The sequence below is a fragment of the Anneissia japonica genome, unplaced genomic scaffold (genome assembly GCF_011630105.1).
Source record: "Anneissia japonica isolate Jap-2015-1 unplaced genomic scaffold, ASM1163010v1 scaffold275_len1219475_cov178, whole genome shotgun sequence".
Classification (NCBI taxonomy): Eukaryota; Metazoa; Echinodermata; class Crinoidea; order Comatulida; family Comatulidae; genus Anneissia; species Anneissia japonica.
The window spans coordinates 1,118,228-1,136,810 of record NW_022752912.1 but is presented as its reverse complement, the minus strand read 5'-3'; the positions used below and the strand labels follow the sequence as shown (position 1 = coordinate 1,136,810).

The window sequence follows — 18,583 nt, the reverse complement described above, 5'->3', positions numbered from 1 at the left end:
ATATATATATATATATATACTGACTAATACAACTACTGAACTACTTTGTTGAATCATTTCAGTGTATACAAGTGATTGTTCAGGCAAGGCTAGGTGAAAAGGTCAACACAAGGTCAGGGAGTACACCATCTAGATCTGACTGGGTAAGTGTTAATATGATGTTAATTAAAGTATTTAGGTCTTATCATAGAGTACTGTGTCACTACGTCTTAGTACCATGTAACACTGCTTCGTTACTAAGCATCTACTTACCTAGCAGGTGATACCACGGAGTGCTTTCTGAGCTAGCCACAATTTTTTCAAATAATGCTTTTTCAAATAAAGCAAAAAAAGCTTTTTCAAATAATGTATTAGAACCTATTAAGTTATGATTAATATCAGAACCTATTCATTTATGATTAAAACCTGTATAAAAACATGAAACTTATTTTATTTCTATTTCCATTTTCGCTGAAGATACAATATTGTAGAATAAATTTAAAAAGGTAATGTCAGTTAAGAAGTTATGTAAACAGCCTTAGCTGTAGGAGCTACTAATAGTTATACTGACCATTGTGATACTCAGTAATAAAGCGTTGATATAAAGTGCAGTTGAGATTAAAATTAAATTAGGCATTCGTAACTAGTAATGTAAGGTATTTGTTGTATTGATTTTGTATTGCTATTTGTTAATGAGTGGATGATAGCCCTCGATGGCTTTCGAAACAATAAAAATCTTGAATCTTGACATTAGTACTTTATGTTGTGTACAATAGTTTATCTACAGAGCTGCATTTTAGATGCTTGCCTTTTAACATTTGACTTTACTCTTTGTAATATTTCATCTCATTTTCTATGCTTTGTCACTTTAAATATGTTATAAACATGTCAGTGACAGATTTAGAGGGGGCGTGAATGGCGTACGCCCACTTCATTTTTAGTAAAAAAAAAATTTTTGTAAAGCTTATTAGAAAATTACGATACTAAATAATAAAGGTTAGCCAAATACAGCCTCAAGTTAACAAAAGAAGCCCCCTTACACAACCACCACATGACTCTCTCTACACTCGAACATTCATGCCCCCTTCCTTTCTTAAAAGGGTTGCTCCATCCCATGTATATTAATGCAAGTTTGATTTGATTTTAATTGGTTTCCAAGATACATCATTACAATACAGATAAAATTACAAAACACATTGAACATTAAAACATAGAAACCAAGATTACCCATAAGAAAAGACACAACTTCAAGATTCAAAATTCAAGATAAATTTATTTCTCATAGCAATTTAAAATTGGGAGAGATTTACAGATCATTAAAACAATACAAACTACAGTATACAGGTAACACTTTGTAAAAATGTATATCATTGATATACTGTATAACATTAAAAGACACATCAGAAGGTAAATAATTAATACCAACATTTAAAAACAACTGAATAAAAATCAAGATGTATAAATTTCACCAAAGAAACAAAAAACAAAAAGAAACTATCTTGGATCAAGATGTGTTTGAACTCATTTCCAATGGGGTCAAGGAAAGCTCTGGTTAACATTAGTAATGTTTTTTTATACTTTTAGCAGCCAAGTCACTTAAATAAAATCCTTTCATTGTCCTTTATTCAGTTCAACTTGTCAGTAGTTGATAAAGCAGGAGTACAAGTCGAAGCAAGAAAACAGTTAAATAAACATCTTCCAGAGATTGACAAGCCATTATGCATAGAAATATCACTCAAGACAGCCGAGGTAAATGTTTTGCTTTCTACCAATTCCACTTTTCAAAGGGCTTTCTGTGCCTCTGCACCATCCCTATGGAACAAACTATCTCGTGAAGTTTGTCCCACTCTAACTTTGAACAGTTCAAAACTCTCAAAAATCACCTTTTTCACCCTGTGAGACCATCTGTGTAAGAGTGCTTAGTAAATATTCAAATTATTATTATTATTATTATTATTATTATTATTATTATTATTATTATTATTATTATTATTATTATTATTACCAAGGTAATCTAGACAGAGCAAGTACTGTATTATAAACTTAACAAATAGATATAAATTTCATGATAGATATAGCGTTTGACCAGCAAAATTTAATTTATCCATCTTACATGAAGGGTAGGTGTATTTTCAATCCTCTTTCTACATTTGCCCTCTTAACCTAAGGGTATAAATAGGTACCTGGTAGGATGGATGTGAATGGTTTCACATTCTTCTAAAGCTGTGCACTCACCGTGAACGACAGTCGTGGAACGATACAATTCTATGGAGAACACAGCGTGCACATAACAAATGACAATCTGTTCACACTGCTGGAATTTCCTATCAATTTTTTTAATCAATTAGGCTAATAACAGGTAATATGAATGTCATTGAACACTGTAATTAGATATCCATTGTAATTATGCGAGATTTCATACTTGTTTCTTCTTCCCCAAAGACAATAATTTTTTACCTGATGCATGAAAGGTAATTTGTATCGTTCTCTCACTGGGATACGTATGACAAACAATCCTTCAATTTGTGACAAATACGTTAAATGAGACTTGCAGTGCAGTTTAAAATTATGTCAGTATACATTCAAACTCCCCCTAGAAAGCTGGGTATCTAGATTGATGTTAAGTTTCCATGTTGAAAAACTTTGGTCTGTGTATGATTTATTTATTTAATCTTCCTTATATTATAGGCACTTTGAGTACTATAGTACTGATTTTCAAAGTGGTACAGTGTACAAAGTATATACAGTGTAATAAACAATGAATAAATTAAAATTAATAAATATAATGAAATACAATATTAAAGCATTATTTTAAATGATTTTGGAATGAAAAAGTTGATTTTAAATGATTTTGGAAAGAAAAAAAAGTTGATTTTAAATGATTTTGGAAAGAAAAATAGCCTCTTGTATCATGGTGCTATGCTTTGGAATGACCTATCCAATGAACTTGAATGTTCTTCCAATCCATGTATTTTCAAGCAGAGTTTCACTGGTAGTTAACATATTATGTTTTTGGTGTTTTCTTTAATTCATTTTGTTTTCAATAATTTTTTCTTTTCTAATCATGTATGGCCTTGCATGGCCTTGAAGAAAAACACCCATGGATGATTCAAGTGTCTCCGTGTTTAAATAAAGTATATTATTATTATTATTATTATTATTATTATTATTATTATTATTATTCTTTGAAATTAATTTTTAATTTGTGGGGTAGTTCATTCCAGCTTTTGGATGATCGATATAAAAATGTCCTAGGAAATATTCCCAGTTGGACATTGTACATGTTCGCCAATTTGTGGATCCACAACCAGTTGTCAGTAGTGCTTTAAATTGGTACCTTATTTCATCCCAAATCCCACCAGATACACCTTTATACTTCTAGACGAAGAGGGGCAAACATCTGGTAAAGTGTCAAGGATGATTGGTGATCTTATCTGTGGATATGTGTGCGCTTAAGTCAGATTAGAGCTATTACTTTTATTAAAGTAGTTTAGCTTGCACTTGATCAACTCATGTAGTTCCTTTTCTTTAACTCATCCTTAGGGAGATTCAATGATCCTTGAAACATGGAAGATAGTAATGACAGAAAAGAGTGACCCTGGAGTTCGAATCCACTACAAGGTTTACAATAGAATGTCGCTGCTGTTGAAGTCGTTGATATGCCTTACACGTACAACCCCTGCATATCGGGTGTCTCGTCATCAGAGTCCAGAAGATTACAAGATATTCTATAGAATATATTTTGGAGAAAATAACACATCTTTACTTGGTGAAGGTAAAAAAATATTTTTAAAAATAAGTTAATTATTCTTTAGTGTATTCATTGAGACTGTGGCTTGATAGACTACGCATTTGTTTAGGCAATTGCCTAAACAAATGCGTAGTCTATCAAGCCACAGTCTCAGCTGACAACAAACCAGACCAAACGTACGTAGGACTCACAGAAAACGCGTTCAAGACCAGGCATAACAAGCACACAGCATCATTCAGAAACCCAAAAAGAAATTTAACACTGAACTGAGTAACTATATTTGGGAATTAAAGGACAATAATATGGACTATATACTTAAATGGAAAACCCTCAAACAAGCATACAACCCAGCATCTAAAAGATGCAATTTGTGCCTATGGGAAAAATTTTTCATCTTTTGCAAGTCCCCCATGTCCATCTTAAATAGGCAAAATGAACTCATCACAGCTTGCAGACACGCCAACAAATTCTTCCTAAAAATTTTGTATCTTAAACATCCCATAGTGCAATCCACACCATCGTGCAATCCACGATATATAGTTTACCTTTACTATTCTATTGTTAGCATGAAACAAAATAGTATATAAAATGCCTAATCAAGCCTACTGTTGAACCTCTTATTTTTGTTTTAATTCGCTCTGGTTTAATTAACATTGAGCACTCTGCTGATGATATTTGCAACTCGTTCAATCGTTTTTCATATGTATATATATATATATTTATATATATACATATATATTTACATATATGTATATATATATGTGTGTGTGTGTTTGTGTGTGTGTGTGCTATTTTGTTTATAAAAGTATTCAAGTAGGTTCAGTCTTAACGCCTGTTGGTTCATTGGTGCTGTCTGCTAGTTACAGGACAAATCTAACAATAACACAAAGGTAAACAATCACTTTGTACTAGAATGATTATGATTCATGATATACTCATAAAAAAAGCCCTTAAAAGAGTGTAGCTTAGCTCATTTCAATAAACTGGTGGTAGCAACTGTATGTGCACTGAATAATGTAGATCTGTTGTTGACCTTTGCTACCTGGTTTAATTCTGTTCACTGCTCTTCTTGTGATTCAGCCAGTGGGCTGAAGTTCTGCAATATGATGCATGTTCCCAGATATAAACTTGAATGCCCTATAAATCCTGGGTATTCAAACTTTTTAAGCTGGTGGACTGTTCCAGTCAGCAGCGGGCTGACATGTGTACTTCCAATCTTGATGTCAGCCCTACCCATTATCTTTTATAGGCCTAGAAGTCTTAATAATAGGCCTATTACTGTATTAGCCTTGGTTTTTCAACATCAACTACCTGTATGGTAGGCCTTGTTTTGTAAAAACGAAGGAAATGCACTAACATGGGGAAGGGTGGGAATAACAAAAAAAACTTGCAACCCAGGTTCTCCTATCCTACCACTAGAATTATTCCGAGTAGTTAAAAAACAATTCCAGCATCAGAAATTACCCGACGATGAGTACAATACCCAGAAAATTAAAATCTTTGGTGGGCCAGAGTTGGGGGCTATATCGGGGCTATGAATAGTTGAATTAATTCAAGTTTCTTCCATATTTTAAAATTTTGTTGTAAATTTGTTCTTGGTTTTTAAGTTGAAAGTATGTTTTGGTTGAATACAAGGCTGCATGATGTCTCATCTGAGAGATGTTATTATCCCAATGTGTATAAGCATCAGAGCCTGTCTATTTAATTGTTTTAATATTTTAACTAATTTAATAGATCGTTACAACGGAGTAATTCTAATCCCATGAAAGTATCAGATGATCACTATGGAAGTCCAAAAAGTACAACAGAATGTCAACCTTGCACATCCAATAAAAACAGGTAACCACTTATATTATTGTATAATTTTCTGTATTTACCTTTGTGTACAAAAGGGGGAGGGAGTGTTGTTATTGTTGATATTGCAATTACTGTTATAAATTAAATTACTACATCATTGAAATTCTTTGATTGGTTAGTAGGTCTGGAGAAGGAACCATGCATACAGATTCCTATTCAGATTACATTACAGTCTTTTCTACCTCACCTCCGGACAAAGCTATGTACGACAGGTATGACATATCTCAAACGCCTGTAACTCATCAATTTGCAATAGCTGGCCAATCAGAAACCCATGAGAATGCGTTTGAAGGTCAAAGGTGAGTATAGATTACAAGTATTACTATCAGCCATAACAATTTTTTGTTGCATGTATACAAATTTGCAGATTACAGAGGGTGCATGCTTATAATAATGTTGTAATAGAAAATTTGTTAATTGATTATTAATACTTAAATAAATATATATTTTATTGCTATATTTATTTTCTTTATAGAAATCATAGTTTTAGTAGCTTGAGTGGAGATCACAAGCTTGGAGCATTCGCAAGCATGAACCAATCTCCTCAACTTAGTGATAACCAAGTGGATATACCATTTGTATCCTTGTTATCCGATACCTGTCCCACAGGATCACCCAAACATAAAAGTGTTGTTGTCAATACACAGAAGGTAAGATAGAGCTATCAATCAATCAGTCAGTCAATCAGTCAACAACCAATTAAACAAAACAATGAAACAATCAATATATTGTTTATTTTCCACTTTTTATTAGACGTAACAGAAATTCATTTTTATGAAATTGCCTTTAAGATTTTAGGAAATTGTATAGGCTGAAGATCATGAACTAAAAAAATGATATGAAAACTAAAAACTACATATGTCTAAAAATTGTAAACCAACTTGCAGCTAAGCATTAAAATAAACAATTTTTTGATAAGAAAGAAGAAATTCAGATGGTTAAAATGGTTGGATAAAAGAGTTTAAATTTTCGATGCTCTAGTAAATTGTGTCGCTGCAAACTACACAGTTGCTGACAGCTTACCTGGGGATCCAGGTACTACAAGAGCAAAATGTAGCCAGGAAGCATTGACATCGTAACTGATACCCATTTCCTGTTTGGAGAGAGAACAGCATTTTTAAAGTGCTTTCCCAATAGACAATCAAAATAAAACTCCATGATATTTGAACCCTGACCGCAAGGTTGAGCACATGTATCTTATCAGGGAGCGTTCGATTGAGAACGTAGAACAAGTTCACTCATCCATGACTGTCGTAGCATGCGTTCTACTTTCTATTTTTTAACGCAGCGTACACAGATATGCCACAAATGCAAAAGACTGATGCACTAGTGTTTTTAATACTGTACAGTCCTCGTTCTGGCCTGAGCATAGATTCGGCTGACAACCATCCCAGATTTTGGGAGAGAAAATAACACAACATTAAACATGGCGCAGTTAAATTAACATGACGTCATTACGTTCTACATAGTCGCAAATCAAAAGCTCCTTAATATTTTTTGCACTTTCACTAAATATGTAATTGTATTATTTTAATAATGTGTCATGTATAAATGGTGCTGTATGGAAGGCAATAAACCACAAAGACTATGGAAACTTGTCACGATACTTTTTGAGTCTTTCAGATGTTAATATGAACACATTGCTTATATTGATGTGTAATTTTTTGAAATATGTTTTTCAAAAAATTTACCAGGATATGGTTGACGGTCCTTCATCAACATCTACTCTTCAAAAGTCTTCAGAAAGTCAACATTCCGACGTTGAAGATTTTGTGATGGTAGATTTGGTATGTGTAAACATTGTTTTGGGGGACTATTCTATACTTACTACATGAAATAAATCAGTGCATATGCGTGCAAATCAAACCATACAAATATCCACTTATGCTCCTGGGTAAAGAAAAAATTCACAATGTTTGTTTTTTTTTACTTTATTAACAGTTACTGTATTTATTCGAATAAACACCCCACTTTGAATAAACTCCTCCCTTGAATAAACGGCTCTCTAAATAACTGTAAACAAATCAACATCATTCTCAACACATTATTAACCCCTCCCTCGAATAAATTCCCCCTCAAAACCCGTCTCTGAACAAAGAACGTCCCAGGGCGTTTATTCAAATAGATACGGTATCTGTAATGTCAGCTAAGGATTAATTTCACCAAGTACATCAAAATAAAATTGTCTGCATCGGTAATAAGAAGAAACTATAATTAAAGTCGGAGAGTGCCATTTGTGGATATCTAAAGGATAATAAATGTTCTTACCTCAGCCCCAACCATGGTGGTGCTGAGGTGGTAGAAACCAACCTGTCCCTCACTGGGCCCCCTTTATTTTGGGTCCGTCACTGGTTGTCATTTACCTGGAATAGTAAAATAAATAATCTGTTGTAATAATAGTAATGATACCACTATTCACAACTAAACCATTGTTCTGTATTTTATCCCCAGAAACTTGCTTTTGCTCAGTCCGATCCTTGCAATGATTTTAGTAGTTTTTATCGAGATTTGCAATATGCTCCCAATTTAGAAATGTTCCACAATTCCCCAAGCCTATCTCAAACACTGGTAAGCTAATTTTAATTTGTTTACATGTTGAAAATGAGTTTTTTATATGAGTTATATTACATGTTGAAAATGAGTTGTTTATCAGTTATATTGCATCATCAAATGCCTGTTTGATAATCCTAATATCTAGTGCATATTCACAATAAATATTGGTTACATATTCATGAAATATTTAGCATATTCGTCAAATATCTATCAGATATCACTAAAGTATAAAAGCTTTAAAAGGTGTATATTTTTGCTGTTTGTTAAAATTTATTTTCTTTGCAGGGGGAAGTTCCAGATCAATTAGCAAAATATGAAGCAAATGCAAGTGACATAGATGAATTTGTAGAAACGCTGTTACGAACAAAAGAGGAAAATGATCTTTAGTGGCTTAGATCAACAAATTTGTATCTCCACAGATTTTTAGTGAATATTTTTGATGAATGTTATTGTGCCAGACTGGCAGGTTATGAAACTTAATTTACCCGTTGCTGCATATTGCTCAGCTTAGGTATAACAAAGTTATAAATATTATATACCATAAGTTCTTGAGTTTAAGCCCACCTAGGTAATAATAAGTGTGCTGCCTAACTTTTGAGTATGTACCTTGCAAAAGAATCAATAATATAATAAGTATATAACCACTCCTCCATGGTACATGCTGATCCCTAACTTTAAAGGTTTGAACAAAAGTTCTACATACCCAGCTGTGTGTGCTAACAATAACAAGTATAATATGTCAAATATGAAATATATTACATTGGAATTTAGCATCAAAATGCTAGCTAAGCCTAGTGCTAAAGCAAACTAGTCCTTCTTTGCAAGTGCTGGGTCCACTAGGCTGAACTATTTGTGCGGCGTAGGTTAAACCTATCTAAGACTAGGTAGGTCTGCTGGCTTTTTGTTTTTTCCATTTACTGATCCCCATGTATGAGCAACTCCAAAGCTTGACACAATCCCATGTCTCAAGGGGTTGGCTTTTAATTGCAGAAATATAGTACTGTATGTGGAATTTAGATTTAAAAAAAAAAAAAAACAGTGCAAAATATTTTATGGCAATTGCAATCCATCTAGTACATTTTGTGTTCTTTTTTTTACATTCTTTAACTCATCATTCATTTATTTATTATCATTATTTTATTGTATTCAGTGTGTTGCCTGAATAAATAATAAGTGTAAGCAGACATTATCACATGCATGTGATAGTCATGTGATGTGTTATAATCTTACCATGCATAGAAGGTTATACAGTGCATCACAGCATAGTAACCTCCACATGTTTACATTTGCAGAATTGATAACAGAAACAATGCAGGATAAATTATTATCAATAATTATTTTGGAATGTTACTAACTTAGGAATATGTTATTTATTGTCAATAATATTTTGGGTGTTATTTACAATACTAATTGGGTATTTTCTCACTTTTTAATACATATTTTAAGAAGTGAGTACTGTATTTATTTGAATAAACACCCTGCTTTAAATAAATTCCCTGATTGAATAAACGCCCCTCCGGAGCCTTATTTGGAATAGACGCAGCACTGATGCGTTTCCTCGAATAAGCGCCCCGACCCCCCCCCCCCAAATTGCTGTAAAAAAGAACTAATGGAAGCAACAGTAAAAAGAACTAATGGAAGCAACATTATTCTCAACACATTCTATTAATATAATAGAAAATAGAATTACATTTCTTTAACCTTGGTTGGGATTATTAAGTCTTCAGGATCAGGAAATAACACATTTTGGCTGTATTGTGTTGTAGTTCCACATTTACAGAGATATTAAGGAGCGTTTATTTGAGTATATACATACACATTTTACACCAAAAAAATAAACGCCTCCCCAGAACAAACATCCCCTTCAAAGACCCTTCTTAACAATAAACGCACCGGGGGTTTATTCGAATAAACATGGTATATTATTTTATGAATATCTCAAATTATTAACGAAACTAGATATATTTAAAGCCGAAGATTTCCTTCTATTATGCTTCTCTTATGCTTCTCTTACAATGAATATCATAATAAACATCATCATCATAGATTTGATTTGTTGTTTATTTCGTTTTGAGGCAATGAACCTTTCCGCTATAAGCTGCACTCCTTGGGTATTACTAAAAGTTAACACAAGACAATGGGGAGTTTTTGCAAGTTTACGATAACGAATACGAATACGTCATCAAATGTTTAGAAAACCCTTCCCCAGGGGTGGCGACAGGATTTGCTCGACGGGGGTGCCGAGGTCCCCGAGGGGGGTCGGTGCCCCCGACGAGGTGTTAGATTTCCCCGAAAGCAAAGTGGGCGTGGTGGAGCTTCGATTAAAACTTTCCGAAAGTGGTCCTGGGGGCGGAGCCCCCGAAAATTTCGACAATTTATGGGTTTCAAAGGCTTATTTAATGGATTTAAGAATCTACTAATATGTAAAAAATACATATAATATTTTTTTCTCCCCGACGAATTGTGATTTTTCTCCCAGACGGGGTGGTGGGGCAGCTCTCCCCGACGGGGGAGGCCTGGCCCCCGGCCCCCGCTGGCGCCACCCCTGCCATTCCCCTACAGTAACATATCTGTCACAACTTAAGATTCCCATGCCTTTTAATCAGTCAAACTCATTTCCTCGCCTTCACGTGAAGCACTGCTCAGTTATAATTATAATTACTATTTATTAACTTAATGTATACAGATTCAGATCACTGTGTTTACTGCAGAATAGAAGAGCTTTTTCGATTTATTCATGTTTACCTTTCTCCAGAACAAGATGTGAAAAGACTCGATTCCATTCTTTAGTATATATTTTCTTGCTGCTAGGGCACGGTGTCCTACAAAAAGCTGTTGAAAATATATTTCTAAAGCAGTTGAATTATGCAAATACACGTTTATTGTTACTTGAAGCCTTTTTTCACCTAATTGTTTGCATATCGGTGACATAGTGACATACTTTATGAAAACTGTTCAGATCTTGGCCTACTGCACTTGGTTTTTTTTTATCGCCCGGTCGTCAGTCAGATGAATTGTGTTTATACCTATTATTATTCATATGTATGTTTTTCTTTCTTATGACCATTACGAAATAAATGTTACTGAATTTGATTTGATTTGATATTAGCCCAATTCAAGTCAGCCAAAAGTAATTTTAACTTTAGGCAAGAAATTAATCAAATACGGAAAAAGTCTTATGACGTTATCAGTCACGTGATATTTGCACCGCAATATTTGTTTTATAGTGGGCGTGTCGCTAACACGAATTTCAACAGAGTAGCGGGTCCATAAGTTCCATAAGGAAGTTTATGTTATCACGTCTAATACTAATCATTCATTGTCATATTTGTACAAATAGTCAACTTGCTGTACTCAATTGAGCAGATCAGACGTGATCGTACTCTCTCGGATATCTACGTGTGTCTTCATAAGTAGACTTCACGTTTATTTTATATGAATATGTATCCAGTTGTATTATTATTAAGCATATTATCTTGTTTTGTTGGATCATGGAGTGAGTCTGTTGAGAATTCAGTGTCGGTGTTAATTCTTGGGGCAGGAGCGGCCGGCTTGCAGGCAGCGCAAACTCTAATTGATAATGGTGTTGATGATTTTTTGATTCTTGAGGGTGCAGACTACATAGGGGGCCGTGTGCATGATGTGGAATTTGCTGGTGTTCGTGTAGAGCAAGGTGCCAACTGGGCCCAGCCCGGTGGTGGGGAACTAGAGGATTTAGTGAGGGACCTGGGAATGGAAACTCACCTTACCAACTGGTTTTCCTACGTTGCTTACAACAGTACTGGTCACAATATAACTGATGAAGCGATTGAAATGTTTGATGTGGTAAGTGCCTATTAATTATCTTCTCATGTTTTTTTTTTTTTATTTTCAAGTTTTTATATATCAAAGAATAAACAAATATTTAGACTGAAGAAGAAAAATATAAACCTAAAGTCGACTTTGCTTAACTCGGATAACAAGTCGATCTTACTTGGCATCCCAAATTGTTGTTTTCCATTAATTAACGATCTGTAAGTCGAATCTTATCTAAGTTGAGCAATTTTTCCATGACATTTTGGATTCGACTTGGGCAAGCTCAGCTGGTAGGCTATATGTCTATCTGTGTCGCGAGCTAATGAATTTGAACAATATGTTTGTATATGAATTGCTTTCGTTGTATATTTAGTATTCATACAGTAATAATATAGAATTCTCTTCTGAAAGACAATTTCTGGCATTTGCATTTGGTCCAATGTCTGTTGGTCCAGATGGGAGGACTTTTCAACATTTGCAGCCACCTCTTAAACGACACGTCCTAATCCACGAAAATCAATGTATAAATCTAGTAGTTAATTGTTCAACTTCAAACGAAATTATTGCTACATAAGGAACAATGGCAATTTGTAGCCCAGGAGCATGTGTTGACTATGTAATGTATAATAATAATGCACAGTAATTCTACAGATGGACGAGAAGCTTCGAAAAGCATTTGCTATCGCTGAAGAACTTTGGGAAATTGGTGACACAGATATGTCGATTCGATCGGCGCTGAGGACTGTCGGTTGGTTGCCAAAAACACCACTTGAACACGCAATCGAATGGTCGTACATTGACTATGAAATAGCAGATATACCTGAGGTAGTGTATTTCGTGATCGAGTTTCTTCCTTTGTTTAGATGCTTTTATTATGTATATTGCGTTGCATTAGGACATTAATTCGATTGCCTGCTATATATCCCTCTTTAAACATTGTTGAAATAAAAATAAAAGAAAGCAACTAGGCTATAGTTGTGCGTTCAGGCTTTTGATATTTTCCAATGATTAATGTATACAGTACATAATAGCTTAATAGTGACCCGATACTTAGTAGGCCTAACCCATCTAACTGCACTCAAATCCAACGAATGCTTCAATCAGAAGTTGTACTACGAGCAGCAGAGTTATCTTCAACCACTTCATCCATCCTCCCCCACCCCCAACCCCTGCAGCTCTACAATATTAATGATCCTCAAAATTACCGTGATTGATATTTTCTTCTCTTTCGTGGGCTCACAATTCGTTTCTTTCATTCAACACTATCTCACTTGATTTTCGCATGCGTCCTCTTACATAGACCTATCAATTATTTTTTTCAACAAAAATGCTGTCAGAGAGGTCCTCAGAATGCGAATATCATGGTACGACATGCGGGTCACCTACTGTACGTCTCTATCGTGATGCAATGTTCTGTCAGAAAAAAATTAATTGAGGGTCAGCTTTGTTGAGTAACGTCCGGACTCCAGAATGCCTAGTTCGTTTAGGTTATAGGTATGCTGGTCATTTGGACGTTAAGTGACGTCCCTACTCCAGGATATACAGGTATAAGGTTAGGTTATGGTTTACCGGGAAATTAAAACGTTGTGGACTGACATACCTAGCCTACCCCTGGATGCATTATAGTTATCATAGTAACTGAATATCAACTAAAGAGACTCGGGTTTTGCAGTGGCGGATTCAGGAATTCGGAAAGAGAGGGCCCAAGGAAAGACTCACAGAATCGAGGTCAATACCACATCAGCCACACCTGGTTGGGCATGAGACAATAGGTGACTGGAAATGGCACTCTCACAATTAAGTTTGAATATAATTTTTTTTTTTCTCCGATATTTTTTTTTTAAGTTTTGAAAAATTTAGGGTGGGGGTGGGGAGTCGAGTCGACTGGGCCCCCTTAAATCCGCCACTGTTGAATGTCTGAGGTCTGGAAATTTGATATTTTTGAAGTGCATAACAGAGAATTATAGGATAGAAAAGTATTACGCCTGCCGGTATATTGTCTCCCGGTGTACAATTTGCGTGAATAAAACAGTAATCCTATTATTTTCATCTAGGTTTCATCTTTAAAATACCATTCAACTGAAATTGGTGAATTCATTAAACGGGTTGGAGACGAGGAAAAACTCCTACTAGTTAAAGATCCACGTGGATTTAAGTACATCTTTAACGCCACCATGCAGTTTTTATCCGATGAATATCAACGGTAATTTTAAAAATAATATTTATATCCAATGAAAAATGGTTTTAAAAATTTTCCTCCATACAACTTTTGTCTTGACCATTTACCTTGTTGATTTATTTGTACATAATATCTTTGTTTGAATACTTGATCCTGGAGTTTACAAAAAGATTCAATAATAAAAATTGAGAAATTTAAAATTAAGACCTAACCTACAACCATTAATGATTATTTTATAATAATATTAATATTATTGATATTTTTGTAAACGTTTGCTCTCCGGGATTGATGTGAGGTTGAATATTAAATGATTAAAAAATGTTCCAGTAAAAATAATTCAGATTTTCAATGTTGGCCTATTCATTCTATAAATTCTCACTGTTGCAACGTTTGGAGAATGCGAACATGTTATAGTCAGGTTCTGGAGGGAAAACATGATTTGTTGTACAACTGATTTGTCCAAGACACAAAAAGCATATTTAGTTACGCCCCTTTTCCCCAGTTTTTAAATATTCAAAAATCTGTATCTCAATAACCGTTCCCGAGTTTTCGTCAAATATGCTTTTTGTGTCCTAGAAAAATCCGTTGTACAACATTTTAAAACATTTTTCCTCCGGGCCTTGCTTTAATAGACCTTTCCGGAGTGTCAATCAAACTTAACAACTGACTAATCAGAACAGCGCTAGGAATACGCGCGCGTCTCACAAACACACGTGTTGTCCCACAAACGCACGTGCTCGCTATGTTTTAACACTGTCGCCTTGTGGGACCTTAGCAACAATATCCAAGGGGCGGGGCTTAGCGGAAAGGTCCATTTGTTGCATCTGTCGTTTCTGGAATTCTCTTCCACATGATATTAGAATGTCTCAAAGAGTTACAATTTAGGAGGAAATGTAAGACTTTGCTGTTCGAGCGCCTTTGAACATTTGTTTTGTGTATTGTGGCGCTATATAAATTGCTTGAATGATTGATTGATTAACCGAATTTTTTTTTTCACTCGCAGCAACAAGATTCTTCTTAACAAACGAATAACAACTATTGATCAATCATCAGGCGATTATGTTCTTGTAACTTGCGATGACGGGACACAGTATCAGGCAAACCGTGCCATAGTCACATTCAGTTTAGGTGTCCTACAAAACCAGTTGGTCACCTTCAAGCCCCAGTTACCGGGTTGGAAACTCCGAACGCTTAACCGCCTCGAAATGGCATCCTATAGCAAGATTTATGTACAATTTCCTGTGAATTTTTGGGGTGAACGAGAGATTATCATGAGAACTAGTGATCAACGTGGGAAATATCCGTTTTACATGAACTTAGAAGCAGAAGGTTGGTACACTGATTTCTAAATTATAATGACTGTCATTTTTTTTACCATTCCAATTATTGTATCAAAGATTGTGAAAATGTGGTTCTTTGTTGTTTCTCAAGAAACCGCGTGAATAATCAGTCTAGTAGCTGGGCACTCACTGCGTCGTAATCGTACGACGGTCGTAGGACCTTCGCCGAATGCAACTCCACTCCATGTGAGCGCTAAACGACGTAACGCCGTCTACTGATTGTCTGTGGCAGTCTGAACGGATCGTCATTAAAAGCGATCCGTTGCGCGCGCATCGTGGAGTTGCGTTCTTCATAGAATCGTGTCGTCCACGACCTTGTTTTAATACAAGGTCCGCTTAATCTGAACAGATTCGTAAACCGTGCACTAACATGTGTTGTTCGGTTGACGGTCGTAGTCGCGATCGATGGAGAGCGCAACTCGGCGAGTCAACATACACCGTCCCATGTAGAGTTTATAAAAAAAATCATCCCACAACAAGCCGTCGTCTACTTTTATGTTCAAATTTGACGGTAAACTTTTCATTTACACTTTTCAGGAGGCTCCTCGGGAAGAGGGAATTCCGCCTACAAGTTTATGCTTGCCGACAAAATTATGTAATTCGATTATGCATTGTATGCTAATTGTGAAACTTTATTTTTGGGGATTCATAGGCCTGTATCCAGTTGGAACAAACGCATTACTTGTTGAGGCAACAGGTGACGAGTCTAGAAGGATTGAAGCTCAATCAGACGAAGTGACGAAAGCTGAAATCGAGGCTGTTCTACGTGGTATTTTCGGCTATGAGAACGTTCCAAACGCGACGGATATTTTCATTTCAGGATGGACGCGGAACCCGTTGACGATGGGAGCGTATTCTGCTTGGACACCAACGTTGGAAGAGGAGTGTTCCATCAAGATGCAGTCACGCGTTGATAGACTTTTCTTTGGTGGTGAACATACGACCGACCTAAGTGGTTTTGTTATAGGAGCACTTAAAAGTGGCGAAAGAGAAGCAAAGAAGGTGGTTGAATGCCAAGCGGGGAATGACTGCCCACAATGGCAAGCAGATCAATCATGCTATTGCAGCAGTAACGCAGTTGTTGCAAACGTGGCAAAAGTTTTTGTAACGAGTATTGGCATACTAATGATATTTTGTATTAAAATTATCTCGTCTACCGATTAAAATCTCAAGTATACGGAAATTCGATTGTGGGTTCTCGAAATGGCGGCATTGCTCATGTCTTAAGTCTTCAGAATACATTAGATTGCGGTACGACGATAACAAAACATTGTGCGTAGGCCTACGTATCGTACATACGTACAATTCTAATAGTTACCTTTGTAGCAGACGATTTGTTAGAAAGCCCTAATGATGGCGTCTGTAGAGGGGAATGAAAACAATAACACACTATACTATACGGTATATTAAACAACCCCTATTAAACGTTAGATTATTAATTATTTTTTTCCATAATGCCTATCCATTAATCTATTATTAAACAATACATTATATAGATTGTACAATATTATTGTTTTCTATATTATTAAAAGTAAATATTTGGATATTTACATAGGCCTATTTCTTAATAAAGTTATCAAATAAATGTGTAGGTTTACTTAAAATTGTGCACACATTTATTTCTAAAGCTTAACAAATAGAATAAAAAATATTTAATTACTATTATTATGGCTATAACCTTCGCAGTTTTTTTTTTCATATAAGATTCCTTGGATAAGTTTTTCTTAGATTTTCTGTTTATACACCCACGGTTAATAATTGAATAATATTTCAGTGTATGCAAGGCAAACTTGCTCCATCATATTTATTATTAGACATTAATCATAATCAATATCATCGTTCACATAAAATTACAAACTTAGTTTTAAAATTTTACTCAAAATGAACTTTTCCACCCGCGGAAAATGCCTGTAATGCCAGTGAATTCCCTTAGATTCTGTGTAAATAACATAGGCCTAATTACCAGTTTTTATGGGATTTCTATTTTAGAGCATGGAGGAAATATGTTAGAGCTTATATTCTTCATGTTTTTTTTTTTATTGATAAAGATGAGACGGAAAATAACGTATATGCTTTTTAAATTTCATAGATTCAGGAAATAGAAAACACTTGGATCTATGACTCCAGATAAGGATTCGACTCTGTATGCATAATGTTGTCGGAGTCGCATATGTCTACTGATAGACCAAATCCATTAGGTCTATATAAAATTACTTAAAATCGAATCACGCACAAGTGTGATCACAAAGGCTTATCTGAAGGAAGATCAACACAGCTGTTGGAGTCTAGTTATTCACCTTTTTGTTCAGGAATACTGAACAATTATTATCTGATTCATTATCTTTTGACTCTTAAACCGTAATAATGAGAGATGTGATACGTGTTGCATTGATATTATAACACCCCGCGCGGACGTGCCATCTCAGTTCCTATGTTGGTGAGAGGGTATGCCGTCTTACAGTGTGGCTGATCATCATCTAGGCCACACATTAGTGTCTCCAGCGGTGGTTCCAAAAATTCCGACATTTCCGACGGGGTGTGGGGAAGGAGGTCTGAACCAAGGGGCTGATTAGAGCTTTGGTCAGAAAAAATCCCTGGGTTCACGGAGACAGTTTTTATGGCTTACAGCACAAATTGTGTTTTTTAGACCATAATTGTATTAGGGATTGGTAATTCAAATTCATAATTAACCTTTTTTCCTCTTTTGTGAGTTACCACACATTTATTTCCTTGTTTCTTTTCCAAACAAAAAATTGTTGATAACAATGTCAAAATATTGAGCTAATAAATATTATAATCATATATAAGATCTAATAATATAATGTATAGGGCCTAAATTATTTGTACAATATTTTCATCACAATAGTTAATAGAATAATTATGGGTTTAATTTTTTTGCAGCATTGACAAATTGTAGGGATCAAATTGCTCACTGAGCTTTTTATATGAAAATAGTTAACTTTATTGCAATCGTATAAAAGATTGGATAATACGAAATATTCGAATAGAAATGATATAAAAAAAAAACGCAGAAAATGAAATGGTTAAAATTTAGAATAATAGCGTTAGTTGGATAGGCAAGTTATTATTTTTGATCCTTTCAGATTTTTTTTTTTTTTTTTTTTTTTT

At 34.9% G+C, this 18,583-nt stretch overlaps 2 protein-coding genes across 3 annotated transcripts in view; both read left to right on the top strand.

Annotated features, from left to right (window-relative positions):
• LOC117122436 (autophagy-related protein 13-like) overlaps positions 1-8,527 on the top strand; it is a 9,334-nt gene extending 807 nt beyond the window's left edge. The window contains exons 2-11 of the mRNA XM_033268007.1: positions 63-143; positions 1,609-1,728; positions 3,523-3,754; positions 4,811-4,952; positions 5,465-5,569; positions 5,710-5,886; positions 6,063-6,237; positions 7,282-7,374; positions 8,039-8,155; positions 8,426-8,527. Coding sequence (XP_033123898.1) covers positions 63-143; positions 1,609-1,728; positions 3,523-3,754; positions 4,811-4,952; positions 5,465-5,569; positions 5,710-5,886; positions 6,063-6,237; positions 7,282-7,374; positions 8,039-8,155; positions 8,426-8,527 — 1,344 coding nt within the window. The remainder of the gene's footprint in view (positions 1-62; positions 144-1,608; positions 1,729-3,522; positions 3,755-4,810; positions 4,953-5,464; positions 5,570-5,709; positions 5,887-6,062; positions 6,238-7,281; positions 7,375-8,038; positions 8,156-8,425) is intronic.
• A 2,100-nt stretch (positions 8,528-10,627) lies between these two features.
• Positions 10,628-18,576, top strand: LOC117122474 (polyamine oxidase 7-like). Of its 2 annotated transcripts, none has more exons than XM_033268061.1 (5): positions 10,628-11,965; positions 12,587-12,760; positions 13,990-14,138; positions 15,118-15,443; positions 15,992-16,115. In XM_033268061.1, the coding sequence occupies exons 1-5, from the start codon at positions 11,576-11,578 to the stop codon at positions 16,051-16,053; spliced, it is 1,101 nt and encodes a 366-aa protein (XP_033123952.1). In that variant the 5' UTR covers positions 10,628-11,575; the 3' UTR covers positions 16,054-16,115. The 2 variants fall into 2 exon arrangements, with proteins under 2 accessions (XP_033123952.1, XP_033123951.1); XM_033268060.1 differs by having other exon boundaries at positions 10,629-11,965; positions 16,107-18,576.
• Positions 18,577-18,583: the final 7 nt, after the last annotated feature.

Excerpts from the sequence above, each read along its gene's own strand:
- LOC117122474 (XM_033268060.1), top strand. The coding sequence starts at position 11,576 with ATGAATATGTATCCAGTTGTATTATTATTAAGCATATTATCTTGTTTT. Across the intron at positions 11,966-12,586 it reads CGATTGAAATGTTTGATGTG|ATGGACGAGAAGCTTCGAAA; the intron begins GTAAGTGCCTAT and ends GTAATTCTACAG. Across the intron at positions 12,761-13,989 it reads AAATAGCAGATATACCTGAG|GTTTCATCTTTAAAATACCA; the intron begins GTAGTGTATTTC and ends ATTTTCATCTAG.